Below are 17,174 nucleotides of genomic sequence, written 5' to 3' on the forward strand. Positions count from 1 at the left end.
ATTTATTTTTAAATTGAAGTATATTGGTTTACAATGTTGTGTTAATTTCTGCTGTACAGCAAAGTGATTCAGTTATACATATATATATATATATATATATATATATATATATACACATTCTTTTTTAATATGCTTTTCCATTATGGTTTATCATAGGATATTGAATATAATTCTCTGTGTTATACAGTAGAACTTTGTTGTTTATCCATTCTATATATGATAGCTTATGTATGCTGACCCCAACCTCCCACTCCGTCCCTCCCCAACCCCCTTTCCCGTGGCAACCACCAGTCTGTTCTCTGTGTCCACGAGTCTGTTTTGTAGATAGGTTCATTTGTGTCATATTTTAGATTCCACATATAAGTGATATCATATGGTATTTGTCTTTCTCTTTCTTACCTCACTTAGTATGCTAATCTCTGGTTCCACCCATGTTGCTGCAAATGGCATTCTTTCGTTCTTTTTTATGGCTGAGTAGTATTCCATTGTGTATATGTACCCATCTTTATCCACTCCTCTGTCGATGGACATTTACGTTGTTTCCATGTCTTGGCTATTGTGAATAGTGCTGCTATGGACATGGGGGCGCATGTAGCTGTTTATAATTGGTCCCTATTTATGAGGCCGCTGTTTTGGGGTATACCGTGTTCTCCTCTAAAGATCTCCCTCATGGGTGGTCTCCTGGCAGGGGGAGGACGTGAGGGGCTGGGCTGACTTTGACTCTCCTTGCTCCTGGCTGCCCCAGCCTGCATCCCTCTCTGCCTTCGGTTCCATCTCAGACAACGCCGCCCTGTTCTGCCCCGCCCCCCTTCCTGGGGAACACTGGCTTCCTCCAGTGCCTGAAATAAAGGCACAGCATGTGGCCACCCAGGAAGCCTCTCCTGGATGCCCATGACACAGGGCACAGTCTGAAGGGCTGGCAGGGACCCTTTCATCTCTCTTCTCTTCACCAGATATCTCCTGGTTCAAGGGCCACCAGCCTGTCTCTGCCCAGAAGGGAGTGACGGTGTCAGCTGATGGGAGAGTTCTCCTCATTGAGCGAGCCCAGTCTTCTGACGCTGGGAGCTACCGCTGTGTGGCATCCAATGTGGCAGGCAGTACAGAGCTGCAGTATGGCCTACGGGTCAATGGTGAGCTGCCCTGAGACTAAAGGGATCCTTGTCCCCAAAGTTGTCTTCCATCCAGTTGTCCCTCAGTCTGTTCATCCATCTGTGTCCATCCATCCTTCCTTCCGTCCATCATCCATCCATCCATCCTTCCTTTCATCTTTCCTTCCTTCCACCCATTGATAATTTACCCATCCATTCTTCTATCCGTGCATGGAAACACCCAACTGTTCTTCCACTGATCCAACCACCCATCCAGTCCTCTGCCTATCCCCCCATCCATCCATCTAACCTTCCATTTATTCAAACACCAATTCCTCCGTCTGTTGAGGACAGGCGTACCTCAGAGATACTGCAGGTTCATTCAGTTCCAGGCCACCACAATAAAGCGAATATCAAAATAAAGCAAGTCACATGAATGTTTTGGTTTCCCCTTGCATAGAAAAGTTCTGCTTACACTATACTGTAGTAACTGTGCAGTAGCATTATGTCTAAAGAAAGTACAGACTTTAATTAAAAAGTATTTTATTGCTAAAAAAAATGCTAACCATCATCTGAGCCTTTGGTGAATCGTAGTAGCAACCTCAAAGGTCACTATAACAAATAGAACAGTAAGGGAAAAGTTTGAAATATGGCGAGAATTACCAAAATGTGACGCAGAGACCAGAAGTGAGCCAGTGCTGTTGGAAAAATAGCACCGATAGACTTGCGCAAGGCAGGGTTGCCACAAACCTTCCGTTTGTAAAAAGCACAACATCTGCAAAGTGCAGTGAGGCGAAGCACAGTAAAACGAGGTGTGCCTGTACGTGCCCTGGGCAGACCCTGGGGCTGCAGCCCTGAGCAAGACGGACCCGGGAGCTTTCAGTCTAGTGGAGGATGCGGTAACTGGATACTTACCCAGAGTACTGTTTCATGACGATTGTGATAAGAGCTAGGAAAAGTGAGGTACAACTGAATGCCTGGAACTGGGGCGCTGACCTGGCCTGGGGGGTCCCAGGAGGCATCTTGGAGAGCTGGATGCCTAAACGGAGACCATGTGCCAAATGAGAAACTGAAAGGAGGCTGGGGGCTTGGAGCTTACAGAACAGTGAGAGGAGGGGCCGGGGTGGTGCTGGGGACCAGATGGAGGCTGGAGAGATTGGGTCTTTATCCTGACAGCAGTGGGTAGGGAGCTGGACAGGAGGCTGGGACCCTGGGTGTCATGGCTCATGCCTCCCAGATACAACTGACTCTTCTGACCATTTTCTGCCCACGAGGGGCTGTCTGGAGGCTGATACCTCTGAGTTGGAAAGCAAAACCTGCCCAGGGATTCTCAACCCTGGTTACCCCTACACCATCCCCCTAATGACCTCGTGCTGAGCAGAAGGCCCAAGTTGAGGCGCTGCTTCTGCCAGTTCCTAGCTGGTCAGCCCTGGGCAGGTGACTTCCCTCTCTGAGCCTCAGTTTCCCATCTGTGGAAGCCTCATGATGGAGTTGGAAGGGTGAGATGAGCAACCTCAAGGACTGTGGAGCGCTGCGCCCATGTTGGGAGTGGCTGTCCCTAAGCTTTTGTTTGTGGCCGTGTGCTCCCGTGTGGGTACACAGCCAGGGGCCCTGCCTGCTTCACCCCCAGCGGGGCTCAGCCTGTGCCCTGTGCCGCCCTCACCCTGCAGTGCCTCCGCGCATCACTCTGCCACCCAGCCTGCCGGGTCCCGTGATGCTCCACAGCCCGGTTCGGCTGACCTGTAACGCCACGGGAGCCCCCAGCCCCATGCTGATGTGGCTGAAGGATGGAAACCCCGTGTCCACTGCAGGGACCTCTGGCCTCCAGGTCAGTAGGGGTGGGTGGCCCTGACTCGCCTCCTGGGTGCCTCAGTAGGTGCTGGGAGCAGAGGTCAGGGCCTGGGAGTGCTGCGGGGAGAGGGAAACAGTGATGGCCCAGGATGGTCGACTGGAGGGAGGAAGGGGAGATGCTGAACGGAGTCTAGAGCCAGGTGGTCTCCAGAAACGTAATGCACACCACCAAGGTGAACCGAATATGTAATTTAAAAATTTCTAGTAGCTGCATTAGGAGGAATAAAAAGAAACAGGTGAAACCAATTTTAATAATGCATTTTAAGGAATTCCCTGGTGGTCCAGTGGTTAGGACTCCTTGCTTCCACTGCAGGGGGCACGGGTTCGATCCCTGGTCGGGGAACTAAGATCCCAAAAGCCTCACAGTGTGGCATACATAAATAAATAAAAGTGTCCTTTGGCTACTTTATTTATTTATAAATAAATAAATAGTGAATATTAAAAAAAACTGCTGTATAAAAAATACATTTTAGTTCACCCAGTATATCCAAAAAGTATCATTGCATCACGTGATCAGTATAAGAAATCATTAACCAGACATTTTTGTACAAACTCTTTGAAATCAGTCGTGCATCTTACACTTGGGGACCAGCCCTATCTCAAGGGCTCCCGAGCCATAGCCCCACTCCAGGGGACTGTTTCCCAGGACAGATGTTATTCCCCACCAGCCAGCAGAGGTCCTGGGGTCTGGGTAGAGCTCGGGGTTCCTCTGCATTGTGGCGGGCCCCGGGGGTCTGGGACAAGCTGCCCGCTGTGCCTGCTAGCAGGGCCGGACCTCACGTGGACTTCCTTCTGGGCCACAGGTCTTCCCTGGGGGCCGGGTCCTCACGCTGGCCAGTGCCCGGGCTTCCGACTCCGGCAGCTACTCCTGCGTCGCCGTGAATGCGGTGGGCGAGGACCGCCGGGACATCATCCTGCATGTCCACGGTGAGTGTCAGGCCCTGGACTTTGCCGGGTGCAGGCCACCGGCTCAAGAAGGTGGGGCCGGGCCATCCCCGGGGGTTGGATGTGGGAGGTCTGGCCTGGGACTGTGTCTGCCTTCATGTAGGGGTCAGTTGGACCCCCAGAGCCCTCTCCTAGAGTGTGAACTCCCCTGTTGTGGACAGGTGGGGGGGTGGGCCCTTCCCTCAGTGGTAACATCTGGTACAACTAAAGTACAAAATCATATTCAGACTATTGATGTTGTTATAATGCACCATCCTCTTCAGGTTTGGGGGCCTCCTCTGAAGGTCATCAAGGGAGGACGAGAGGGCTGCAGCTCAGGGGGTGGGCCCTCATCCTAATGGTGACTTCCCATCCCTGGTGGTTGCTCCCGGCTGCTGAGACAGCCCCTGCCCCGCCCCCTCCCGCAGTGCCCCCAAGCATCCTTGGAGAAGAGCTGAATGTGTCCGTCGTGGCCAACGAGTCAGTGGCCCTGGAGTGCCAGAGCCACGCTGTGCCCCCTCCCGTGCTGAGCTGGCGGAAGGACGGCCGCCCCCTGGAGCCCCGGCCTGGCATCCGCCTCTCTGCAGACAAGGCCTTGCTGGAGGTGTGCGGCCTCCCAGGCCACCAAGGGGGCCCCCACTGTGAGCAGAGCTGAGCCCTGAACAGGGCGGGCTGAGGTGCCCCCGTGAGCACAGTTCAGCTCGCTGTGACCTGCAGGCCCCGCCCGTCCCAGGACCCATCAGAGCTGCTTCCAGCCCCAGGACTGAGCCCTCAGTGGCGGGGCGGGGGGGCACTTTCCTCAGGACCCCCACGAGTTTTTCACTCCTTGTTCGAAAGCCTCCTTGCCTTTGGGCATTTAAGGCCCTTCATCTGACCCGGCAAGGCAGGGGTTAATTAGGGTCAGGGCCTCTGGAGTCACAGCCTGGATTTAAAGTTTAGCTCCACGTCTCCGGACTACTGCCCCATTGGGTGGTCGTGTTCTCACCACCCTGGCCTCTGCTCTCTCACCTGTGAGCACCTGTTGCCTTTCTTCTGGGGTGGCTGGGAGAGTCCTAGAAAATGCCTGTGAGGCCCCACCTGCCCCAGAGCACAGCTCGTCCATGTCAGCTGCGGGAGGGACGTACCTCTCCAAGGCGCGGGGAGAACCTCCACTCCAGCCTGTTCCTCTTCCTCCCACCCCTCTACATCTTGTGATGTGATCATCCCCAACTCTGAGCCCCTTTCTTTGGTTTCCTCTGCCTGGAATACCCCCTCCTCCTTCCCTTCATTCTGCAAAGCCACAGCCTAGCTCCCTCACCCCCCTAGGTCAGGATCTGACCCCCGAGGACAGGGTCCCCTCCGCCTCCTCCTTGGAACAGCACTGGGCTGTGGATGTGAAGTGGGGTGAGGCTGGCAGGGCCACCATTTGTGCCCGGTCCATGTCAGGCCACCAAGGCCCTGGCTTCCAGAAACTTCCCGGTACAAGAGGCGCAGCAGGTGCTACCACTGCTCCGTGGTTCCGGGTGGGAGGGGGGACTCAGCAACGTAAAGTGACATGCCCAAGGTCACACAGTCTGTCCGGGCGTAATCCCATCTGTGCCGCCCCCGCTGATGGGTTGCTTTTGCTCTCGGCCAGGTGGACAGAGCCGGGGTGGCGGACGCAGGCCGCTATACCTGCGAGGCGCGGAACCAGGCAGGCTGCTCGGAGAAACACTACAACCTAAATGTCTGGGGTGAGGTTCTCCTGGGCTGGGCTGGGGTCCCTCCCCCTGCCCCTGTGAGGGCTGGCTCTCAAGCCCTGGGGTTGGGGCTGCCTTGAGTGGGCTCTAGGATACAGCCCTCCTCCACCCCACCCTCTCCCCCACGGGGCCCCTTTCTTATCCCAGCCCACAACTTCCTGCCCACCTCACCTCCTCTGTTTCACTCAGTCCCTCCAGTGTTCCCCTCACCAGAGCCTCGCACCCTGACTGTGACCGAGGGGCACCCCGCCAGGCTGTCCTGCGAATGTTGGGGCGTCCCCTTCCCCAAGATCTCCTGGAGGAAGGACGGTAGGACGGCTGACCTCGCCCAGCCCTACCCTCGTTGCCCCACCCAAGGAGGCTGCTCCCTGCCCTCGCTGGGTGCCCCCATTCTAGCTGAGTTGGAGGTGGGTGGGCTTACAGCCCTAGGGGGTGTGGGTGCTGGTGACAGAAGGCCCTGCAGCCCCTCCTCAGCCAATGAGAGCTGGATTGATCCTCAGGCCTCACTTCAGATGTCTCTTCTTCCAGGAAGCCCTCCCTGACCTCCACCCCAGTCTAGGCTTCCTTGACGCCACCCCTGTATGTTAGCTCATCATATTACCCACCTTAGTCCTTCAATGTCTGCTTCTCCGTGAGCCCGTGAGCCCTGGGAGGCACTGTCTGGGAATTCAGCAGTGGCTAAGACAGTGCCCGGTACAAAACAGGTGCTCAATAAATATTTGGAATTCATTCATTTAACCAGTATTTGTTGAGAGCCTCTCGTACCAGGCCCCATTCTAGGTGCTGGACGTATGGCAGTGGATTGAGGCAGTCAGATAATAAATGAGAAGTTAGTATAGGCCTACCTCGTTTTATTGTACTTTGCTTTACTGAGTTTCGCAGATGTCATGTTTTTTATAAATTGAAGGTTTATGGCAACCCTGCCTCCAGCAAGTCTATCGGTACCATTTCCCCAACATTTTCCAGCATTTGCTCACTTTGGGTCTCTGTCCCATTTTGATAATTCTCCCAATATTTATAACTTTTTCATTATTATAATTATGTTTGTTATGGTGGTCTGTGATTAGTGATCTTTGATACTACTATTGAAAAAAGATTATGGCTTGCTGAAGGCTCAGATGATGGTTAGCATTTTAAAGTATTTTTCATTAAGTTATGTACGTTGTGTTTTTAAACATAATAGTGCACACTTAATAGACTAAACATAATTTTTATATGCACTGGGAAACCAAAAAATCACGTGACTCACTTTATTTCGATATACGCTTTTTGCATTTGTCTGGAACTGAACCTATGATATCTCCGAGGTATGCCTGTAAATGACTTAATACCTGACATGATAAGTGCTATGGAGAGAAATAAAAGCCAGGAAAGGGGAGAAGTCGTGAGGGGGGAGGGAGGTGGGATTTGCAGTTTTAAGTTGGGTGGCCAGGGACATTTGACCAAGCAGATGTGGAGAAGGTGAGGGATGGGCATGAGGATATTGTAGGGAAAAGCTTTCCAGGCAGAGGTGATGGCAGGTGCAAAGGCCCTGGGGCAGGGATGAACCAAGCATGTTTGAAGAACAGCAAAGAGGCCAGTGGGGCTGGAGCAGATTCAGCAAGGGGACGGTACCAGGCGATGGTCACCTGTGCAATGGGGGTGGATCAAAGGCTGTAAGGATCTCAACTTTTACCTTGAGTGACATGGGGCTTCTGGAGGGGTCTGGTTTGTACTCTAGATGGTTCCTACCAGCATGATGAGAATAGAGCATTGGGAGCAAGGGTGGGAGCAGAGTGGCCAGTGAGGGGGCTCCTGCAGGGACTCTGGGCAAGAGATGCTGGCACGTGGACTAGGTGGGTATCCATGAGGTGTTGGGGTGGGGGCCGTAGTCTCGATGCATTTCAAAGGTGGTGCTGGCCGGATTTTCTGACGGCTGGGATAGGGGGCTAAGAAGAAGGAGGGGTCGGGGATGACCTTTGGCCTGGTAGTCAGGAGAGTGATTCTGCCATCACCCAGATGGAGAGGCTGCAAGGGCAGGTCTGGGAAGAGAGGTCTGGACTAAGAATAAATCCCAAAGTGACAAGACAAGTCGCGATCACCAGGGGAGAGAGCGCGGACAGAGAATAGAATGTAAGAGCGAGGAAGAATGTCCTGTGGCCACCTAGTCTCCTCTGCCTGCGGGGACACATGCTGACGGATGGCCAGAGCCCAGAGGGCCGCTCTGCTGTGAACAGGTGCAGGATGTCGGAAGTTAGTGTTGAATCCAGTGCCCCTTGGTTTACAAAATCCTTCCCCGCATCGGGGTCTCCTTGCTGCCAGGTGTGCCAGCTGCTTGGTCTCCCTCCCCCATCTGTGTAGCTAGATGGATGGGTCATTCATTCGATAGCCTTCACTGAGCGCTATTATATGCCAGGCCCCAGAGAACCTCTAAGGATCCCAGGGGGAAAGTGAGGCAGGGTCTGCCGTCCAGGACAGCCCACGCCAGGGCAGGATTCGGACGTGCCACCTGCAGGCTTATCTGTGTTGGGGAGAGGCTCAGTGTTATGGGAGCTCAGAGTGGGTTCCGGGATCAGATTTGGTGCTCAGGGAAGGCTTCCTGGTGGAGGTGACATCTAAGTGGGCACCTGACGCATGAGCAGGAGCTGGCCAGGATGGATGGGAGGACAAGTACTCGAGATGGAAGGACCAAGGACCAGGGGCTTCTTTCTCATGCATCCAGGTCAGCCTCTGCCCATGGACGGGGCCGGCCTTGGGCAGCTGTCAGCTGTGGGGCGGCTGCTGTATCTAGCACAGGCCCAGCCGGCCCAGGAGGGAACGTACACCTGTGAGTGCAGCAACGTGGCCGGGAATAGCAGCCGGGACCAGCAACTGGAGGTGTTTGGTGAGTCAGGCTGGGACGACCTCAACCAGGCGGAAGGGGCCAGGTGGGGCCCAAAGGGCGGGCAGCCAGGTGCCCTGGCAGGGCAGACCTCACCCCAAAACCCAAGCAAAGACAAAACAGGGCTGATGAGAGCACTGTCCTGTTACCCCTTAGCTCTCTGGCCTTTCAGCTGCCCCCTACCCCCAGCCAGCTTCTTACAGCTCCTGACCTCAGCGTGAGAGAGGGGGCAGCGTGATCCCAAGAAGCCCCCAATGGTCCAGAGGGGGAAAAAAACACAGCTTGGAGTAGTTGGAAACTAAAGAAATGTAAAATTGATACGAAGCTCCTATATGTGATGGAAACGTAAGTTTCCATCTACTTGTCCTGCCGGGATGAAATGAAATATCTCAACCTTGTAAAAATCATTCTAGAAAATAAAACCAAAAAAATGCTGTTCAGCATCTTGGGGAGAACCCCACCTGTGGAATAATCCCTCACCCTCGGCCAGTCCTAACAGCTGTTTAAGTTCCGGGAAGCCTCTGGTTTCTAAGGAAGAAAACCCCTCACAAATCTTCAGGGCTGTTCTGTGAGCTCGTTATCCGAACGGCGGGCCTTCCTGTGATTCACAGGGTGTGGGAGAGGGGGCCATGGGGTACTTTTCTGACCCCATTATACAGATGCAAAGTGGAGGCCCAGAGAGGCGAGGTCACCTGGCTGAGGTCACCTGGCTAAGGTCACACAGCCAGCAAGGGACATGGAAGAACACAGGCCAAATGGAGGCGAGCCCAGAGCCTGGCATGTGGCGCGTGTTTGGTGCCCGGCGGCCCACTTTCCCTGACGTGCTTTCTCCCCATGCCAGTTCCCCCTCAGATCGCGGGCCCCCGGGAGCCCCACACACAGGTGTCCGTGGTCCAGGACGAGGAGGCCACTCTGGAATGCAACGCCACAGGGAAACCCCCGCCCAGGGTGACGTGGGAGCGGGACGGCGAGCCAGTGGGGGCCGAGCCTGGCCTGCGGCTGCAGAGCCAGGGTCAGAGGCTGCACGTGGAGCGGGCTCGGGCTGTCCACGCCGGGCGCTACAGCTGCATGGCTGAGAACATGGCCGGGAGGGCCGAGAGGAGGTTTTCACTCTCTGTGCTGGGTGAGGACCTGCGGCCTGCTGGAGGAGGGCAGGAAGGGGACCAGATTGGAGAAGGCAAGGCTGCTTCCATCCCCAAGCTGTGCTCCTGGGGCCACCCCCTTGTTCTGCCAGGAGTCGGACCCCTCTGGGTAGGGCTCCTGTTGGAAGAAGCTGCAAGCACTGCTTTCAAAATCAGGACTGGTTCCAAATGGCCCTCATTTCCCTCCTCCCTGTCTCCCGTGTTTGCTGTTCCCCTCCTCTGTTCCGGGCATTCTTTATCCTGCATGACTCGTATGTGATGGGGGAATTCGGGGGTCCCCGAGAGATCAGGAAGATCCTGACCACTGTCCTGGGAAGTCAGGGCAGCTTCCTGTAGGAGGTGACCTTTTAGCTGAAATGCAAAGGCTGAGTAGGGGTTCGTCGGGAGCCGGGGTGAGAGGAAGAGTGCCAGGCATAGGGAACAGACTCTGCAGAGGGCTGGGGCACGTTCACGGGGGCTAGAAGAGCCTTGTGCTTCCAATCTCTTACTGAGCTCCTACTGCATGCCTCAGGGTGGAGGCAGGGAGTGGAGAGAGACAAGGAGGGAGAGGTGGGCAGGGGTCCTTTAGGGAGGACCCTCTCATGTCTCCATCATTGCTGGGATCCCCAGCCTCGCCCACCTATCCCTGCCTGATAGGGTGTGGCTTCCTTTCTGAATGGAACTCTGCTCTGTGGATTTAGGGACCCATCTGGTGTTCCCCTTTGCTCTAACTCCCGTCTCGTTTGCTCAGTCTTTGCTCCGTGCCAGGCCGTGTGCTGAGCGCCCTACACATGTCCTTGTCGAATTCTCCTGGCATTCCAACGAGGGGTCGGGGAAACTGGGGCCCAAGCCTGTTACCAAAGCCCAGCCCGTGGCCATCACTCACGCCCTTCAGTGGGAGCAGCTCTGATCTTGTCGCTTCTGCTCCTCAGGCTTCCCTGACTGGGGGGCGGGGGTCCTCGGCGAGGGCATTGGTGGGGAGACAAGCAGGAGCGTACAGCCCCCGTCTGCATCCTGAATGTGGCTTCTTCTCTGTGTCTAGTGCCCCCAGAGCTCGTTGGAGACTTGGACCCACTGACCAATGTCACGGCTGTGTTGCACAGCCCCTTGACGCTGCTCTGTCAAGCCACAGGCATCCCGCCTCCAGGGGTCCTCTGGTTCCGAGGGGAGGAGCCCATCAGCCCCGGGGAGGACACCTACCTCTTGGCAGGTAAGGTGCCGGTCAGGGGAGTATCTGGTTATCGGGTCTGGCCCTCTACGTGTGTCCATCACATGCCTGTGACCTCTGATCCTGCACTGCCAGGCTTGGTTGGGATAACCGTTTTAGCTGTTGGTCCCCTGAGAGTGCACCCAAAAACACTGGTCAGGTGAGGTGCTCCAGGGAAAAAAAATCAGATTTAAATCAGTTTGGAAAAGGCTTCCTGTTCTGCTCTCCTGGAGACTCACAGTGACCATCTGTATAGTCAAGGTTCTGATAAGTCCTGCGGAAAAAAATTCTCACGGCACCTATGAAACGTAGCATGGAACGGTAACAAACTTTGGGAAATGCTGATCTAAGCACTTTCTCCTTTGAATATTCATCTTCCTCACAGAGTTGGTTTGTGATGGTTCTTGCTGGAATACAAATGGGGAAACTGAGGCCCAAGAGGCAATATCCCATCAGAATCTTTCAGGGACTTCCAGGCCCCCTGAAGCTTAGCTTCAATGACCCGTCAGTTGTTCCATGCAGCCAAAGCTGGGATGGTAAATAAGTTTCCCCTGGTGCACCACTTCTGAGCACTTGGTGGGGGCCGCCAGATTCAGTGTGATGATATGAATTCAGAGACTGCATCTGGGCCCAGCAGAAAGGAGAGTGGCGATCAATTAGTGATGTCTGCCCTGGGTGCAAGAAGAGCAGTGATGATGTGTATCTACCTTCCTTGGGCTGGTCTTAGGAGATCCTTGCATTCCTCTGAGAGGAGCTGGTTCACCTCTGAGAGGTCCCTGGGAGAAGGTGGCCTTTTACCAGGTCCATCAGAGTCGAATGAGGGTTCTGATCTGAGCCAGGACTACATAAACCATTGCTGTCCTTTTAGCCCCAGCCAACCCACAGAAGAGAGGGTAGCCAGGTGACAGATCCTTCTTACTAGAACAGGGTCCTCAAGTCTACCCTGGTGTAGGTCTAATGTCCAGGGGGCTCCATCTATCTGTTTGCCCTCCTGGGCCTCAGTTTACCCGTCTGAGGAATGAACATTGTGGGAGGCAGACACCTCTACCTCTAAATATAATGCCTGGCGTGCGCCTCTTCCTGGCGGGCAGCCTGGGCTCAGCTTGGGACAGAAGGCTGCTCATAGCTGTGCGTGGAGCCCACTCCCCCCCTCCCCAGGTGGCTGGATGCTGAAGATGACCCGGGCCCAGGAGCAAGACAGAGGCCTCTACTCGTGCCTGGCAAGCAACGAGGCTGGGGAGGTGCGGAGGAACTTCAGCGTGGAGGTCCTGGGTATGTCACCGCCCCATTCTCGTGGGCACCCACCAATCCTTTCCCTCCGGCCTGGGAGCTTCTGGAGGTGGGGTCTGGCACCGGCAGGAGGGAGAAGCCAAGCCTTGTTTTCTTTTGCCTCATCAGCACCCTCTTCTCTGAGGCTGCCATAGAACTTTCCAGAAACAGCTGGAACTAACCCCAGATGAAAGGGGGAAAAGATTTTCAATACCACCCAACTGCCTTCCTCTGATCAGGGCCTTCTCCCAGAGGCACTGGTACTTCCCTCAGCCAGCTGCTGAGGGTTAGGGTTGGGGCTTATTAAACTCACAGCCCCATGGAGGCAGACGTGAGGGGATGGGGAAATGGAAGAGAGGTACCATGGGCTCTTAGCTTCCTGCTCCGTGGTTGTTCAGCGTGGTCAGTTAGTGTCTGTCTTCCCTGCTTCTCCCAGTTCCTCCCAGTATCGAGAACGAGGACCTGGAGGAGGCAATCAAGGTTCCCGAGGGGCAGATGGCTCACCTGACGTGCAATGTCACGGGTAAGGGACACACGCAGTGAACTGGAAGAAGGGTAAGAGGCAGCTCTGAGAAGCAGGGGGACCCCGGAGATCTCGGCTGCCTGCCCCCAGCCCTACTGCTCCCCACGGAGGGTCTCTCACCATCTTGGCCTTTGCACTCTCTGTGCCTCTGCCCCGAACACTCTTCCCTACTCATCTGACTACAGAGCTCAGCTTCCAGGACCCTCCACAAGGAGTCCTTGGCCGACCCTCTGGGCCCATGGGCTCCTACAGGTCCCAGTACTCCCCTATCCCAGCACTGACCACACTGGACCATAGTGGCCTTGTGATACCTGTGTACCCCAGCCAAGCTCTGAGCTCCTTGAGGACCAAGGGCTGCCTTGTCACCATGGTTCCCCCAGTGCCCAGCAGAGTAGGCTCCCATTAATGCTTGTGGGCTGGGAGAGATGGATGGATGGCTGGGTGGATGGATGGAAGGGATAACTTGCCTTTCTGTCCTGCCTGCCTGTACCAAGCCATTCCTGCCCACAACCTGGGTGAGGAAAAGGCAATCAAACCACATAGGAAAGGGCCCAGGCCAGGCCTGGTGGCTGCTTCTGTGTCTTGCCCTGTTACATGGGCCTCTGGACTAAGGTGGAGAATGGATGTCCCCTAACCCATCTTGGAGCAGCCTCTGACCTCTTGTTTGAAGCATTTCACTTGCCTCTCCCCTCTGCATACAGGCCACCCACAGCCCAAGGTCACATGGTTCAAAGATGGCAGGCCCCTGGCTGGCGGAGATGCCCACCGCATCTCTCCAGATGGAGCCCTCCTGCAGGTCCTCCAGGCCAACCTGTCTAGTGCAGGCCACTACTCCTGTATTGCGGCCAACGGCATAGGAGAGAAGACCAGACATTTCCAGCTTAGCGTCCTGGGTGAGTGCTAAGCATCTTCTGGCCGCCATCGGTGCCGGCAGGCTGGTACCCAGGTGACCAGCTCCTTACAGACAGCTTCCCACAAAGCACTTTACTATTTTTTCTTCCACGTCAACAACAACAACAATAATAATAACAGCCCTATAGGCTGAACCTCTACCATGGGCCAGGCGTTTGGACAGGCCTGATTAGCTGAATCTTTTCAACAACCCTAGGAGGTGGGAGATGTGCTTGTCCCCATGTCAACAATGAAGCCCTGAGGCTTAGAGAGGTGACAAGACTCCAGGCCCCAGGGTCGGGGCTCACACCCAGGCAGGCAGTCTCCCAAGGGCCATCAGCATGAACTGTCTCGTTAGGAGAAACAGGGGTCTAGAAGTTGAGAGGAGCACAGATCTATTTCTTAAAATGCTGTTGGTAAAAGGGAGGGTCCCCAGCGAGAGCTGAAAGAGAAAATGTGGAGACCAGTGAAAGCAGAGCTATTCTACCCAGCAGGGAGTGAAACTCCATCCGCACCTCTGCTCAGAGAGTGGTAACAATTGGAACCACAAACAGAATTGAGAAGGCTCTGGTTAAATGAGCAGATTCTGGATGTTAAGAGACTATTGGGGAAACTGAGGCACAACTGACCAGCTTCCCCTGTGGTGTTGCTTAGTGATGGGGAGCCTGGGCTCTGGGTCGCCCAGGCCTGAATTCAAGCGTGACCACACGATGCGTGGTTCCTCTGAGCCTCAGTTTCCCCTCTGTGCGATGCAAGTAGCAAAAGCCAGGCACCAGGGTCTGAGGCTCTTCTGGGTCCTTGGGCCCAGGGTGGGGGATCTCCGTTCACGAGCACACTCCCTGCCCCACCGCAGTGGTTCCCACCATCCTGGGAGTGAGCGAGGACGGTGCTGACGAGGAGGTGACCGTGACCATCAACAACCCCGTCTCCCTGATCTGCGAGGCGCTGGCCTTTCCCTCCCCCACCATCACCTGGATGAAGGATGGGGCCCCGTTTGAGGGCTTGAACAACGTCCAGCTGCTCCCAGGTGATGCCCTCGGGGTGGAGAGGAGGGAGACAGGGGGCAGGTGACGCGTCATCGGGCTGGGTCAGAGGAAGGGAGCCTAAGTGAATGCCTGGGGGTGGCCCGCTGCCCCCCGCCCCCCAAGCAGGCACCCACGGGCTGCAGATCCTGAACGCCCAGAAGGAAGACGCGGGCCAGTACACCTGCGTGGTCACCAATGAGCTTGGCGAGGCCATGAAGAACTACCACGTGGAAGTCCTCAGTGAGTCAGGGACCCTCCAGGGCACCAGTCGGGTGCCCTCTGATGGTCACTGGCCAGCCAGGGCCGGCTCAGTCATTTTAGGGCCGAGGACCTAGGAGGAGGGAACCAGTGAGCTAGGACTTGGGCCACGTGGACGCCCAGAGCCACGCCAGTCCTGGCTTCCTTCTGCCACTCACACTGTGGTACAACCAGAGACCCCACAACTTGAGACCTGGTACCCTCAAGAGAGCTCCCAGAGGTCACCCCAGGAATCCCCCCACCTCAGACCTGACCTGTGCCGTAACCATCTCTCCCCAGGAGCGGGTGGGTTTCCAGAGTTCCTCCACTCTCAGAGAGCCAACACCCCGTTTCTGGGACAGACCCGGGGCCAGGGGGAGCGCAGGGTCTCAGCACCTCTCCTGCGGGCCTGCTCCTCAGACTGCTTTGTGGTTTTCAGTTCCCCCTTCCATCTCCAAAGATGACCCCTCCGGGGAGGTCGTCGTGAAGGAAGTGAAGTCCAAGGTCAATAGTACCTTGACCCTGGAGTGCGAGTGCTGGGCCACGCCCCCACCCACCATCAGCTGGTACAAAGACGGACGGGTGAGCCCGGGACACCCTGGCGGCCTCAGGCTCTCAGTCTGGTCCCCCTCGTCTGCTTGGAAGCTTCCAGAAAAGGCAGTCAAGGCATCAGGCCCCAGAGCTGGCCTGGGCCCCACCCCACCCTTTGTATTTTAATAAGAAATTCAACTCTTTATAGGAAACAAGTCTCACGAACATTAAACCCTCACTGAATTCTCTTCTAATTTTTAAGTTGTATGGATTTGGTGGTACAAAATTGTCGGAGTGTTCTTATCACTTTATGTTGTATTCCAAAAATTGTGTGAAAATAGAAGTACACTCGTCTGGGGGCTTTCTGCCCCTCACTTCTGATGTCTGTTTCCGCTCTTTCCACCCTCAGCCCGTGACCCCCAACCAGCGTGTCCACATCCTTGGTGAAGGACAGCTACTCCAGATCCAGCCCACGCAGGCCTCGGATTCTGGGCGATACGTGTGCATGGCCACCAATGTGGTTGGCGAGGATGACCAGGACTTCAACGTGCTCATCCAGGGTGTGTAGGGCCACAGGGAGGGGTGGGGCGTGGGCCAGTAGGACTGCGAGGCCGCATGGCTGGGGGTGGGGAGTGTCAGTGCTGCTGGGGTGGCCTGGTGGGAGGGCTCTGTTCTTACCGCTGTCTGTATGTGTGGCCCCCAAGCCCCTGGCCTGGGCTCTTTCATGAACTGACCTTGTGACACAGACATTGTTGCCCCCCAGGCCTTGGTTTTACCTTTGTAAAATGTGGGTGATCAAATCAGGTGACCTTGAGGGCTCCCCCAGTTCAAAAAGCCAGTGATGAGGGGCCTCTGTGCTCCAAGGCATACACTCTGGCTAACGCTTAGAATCTGGCATTCTCCTCTGAGAAATACCAGCGTGTCACAAGACTGAGTCCACTAGACACGAGCTCCAGAGAGAGGAAACTTATCCTAGTGCCCAGCATAGTAGTTGCTCAGTAAACACTGGTTGAAACAGTGAGTGAATTTAAAAACTGCCTTGGGGCTTCCCTGGTGGCACAGTGGTTGAGAGTCTGCCTGCCGATGCAGGGGACACTGGTTCGTGCCCCGGTCCAGGAAGATCCCACTTGCCGCGGAGCGGCTGGGCCCGTGAGCCATGGCCGCTGAGCCTGCGCGTCCGGAGCCTGTGCTCCGCAACGGGAGAGGCCACACAGTGAGAGGCCCGTGTACCGCAAAACAAACAAACAAACAAAACAAACAAACAAACAAAAACTGCCTTGACTGAAGGATTTGGCTCAAACGGTGGAATTTCTGTGCCTGGGGAGGGGCTGGGACGGGAATCTCTTTGAGCGGTTCATCCCCGTCCCTCAGCTGTGGGTCCTAATGGCTTTGTCCCCCACTCCCCAGTACCCCCCATGTTCCAGAAGGTGGGAGATGCCGGTGCAGCCTTTGAGACCCTGTCCCGAGAGGAAGAGGCCCGGGGTGGCGTGACGGAATACCGGGAGATCGTGGAGAACAACGCCGCCTACCTGTACTGTGACACCAACGCGGTCCCACCCCCGGAGCTCACCTGGTACAGGGAAGACCAGCCCCTCTCCGCCACAGATGGGGTGTCTGTTCTGCAAGGTAGGCCAGGGCTGCAGAGAGAAGCAGGGCATTTGCAGGCAGGCACCAGGGTCACACCCACATCAGAGCTGGTCTCCTCTGCCTTTCTGTAAGTCCTTGAGCTCTCCTGTGTGCTGCTTGCTGTGTGACCCCGGGCAGGGCACGTGACCACTCTGGACCTTAGCTGCCTTTTGTAAACCGGGGCTAGAAGTTCTTTACCAGTTTGAAGGCTAGAATGGGGTCCCTTTCTGCCTCTGGTTTTTAGAACAGAGGTTCTTATCTCGGCCGTGCCCACCTCTGGGCTTCAACATCTGTAATGTCCTG

General features: G+C 55.5%; 1 protein-coding gene across 1 annotated transcript in view; it reads left to right on the forward strand.

The window, feature by feature from the left end:
- Window positions 1-17,174, forward strand: part of HMCN2 (hemicentin 2) — a 149,775-nt gene that overhangs the window by 85,009 nt on the left and 47,592 nt on the right. Inside the window, exons 38-54 of the mRNA XM_079927125.1 lie at window positions 954-1,130; window positions 2,759-2,916; window positions 3,743-3,866; window positions 4,292-4,467; window positions 5,479-5,575; window positions 5,771-5,890; window positions 8,283-8,444; window positions 9,283-9,564; window positions 10,605-10,772; window positions 11,928-12,041; window positions 12,475-12,561; window positions 13,263-13,454; window positions 14,306-14,479; window positions 14,604-14,717; window positions 15,154-15,296; window positions 15,655-15,805; window positions 16,653-16,871. Coding sequence (XP_079783251.1) covers window positions 954-1,130; window positions 2,759-2,916; window positions 3,743-3,866; window positions 4,292-4,467; window positions 5,479-5,575; window positions 5,771-5,890; window positions 8,283-8,444; window positions 9,283-9,564; window positions 10,605-10,772; window positions 11,928-12,041; window positions 12,475-12,561; window positions 13,263-13,454; window positions 14,306-14,479; window positions 14,604-14,717; window positions 15,154-15,296; window positions 15,655-15,805; window positions 16,653-16,871 — 2,658 coding nt within the window. The remainder of the gene's footprint in view (window positions 1-953; window positions 1,131-2,758; window positions 2,917-3,742; window positions 3,867-4,291; window positions 4,468-5,478; window positions 5,576-5,770; window positions 5,891-8,282; window positions 8,445-9,282; window positions 9,565-10,604; window positions 10,773-11,927; window positions 12,042-12,474; window positions 12,562-13,262; window positions 13,455-14,305; window positions 14,480-14,603; window positions 14,718-15,153; window positions 15,297-15,654; window positions 15,806-16,652; window positions 16,872-17,174) is intronic.

This window comes from Stenella coeruleoalba (assembly GCF_951394435.1).
Source record: "Stenella coeruleoalba genome assembly, chromosome: 7".
NCBI lineage: Eukaryota > Metazoa > Chordata > Mammalia > Artiodactyla > Delphinidae > Stenella > Stenella coeruleoalba.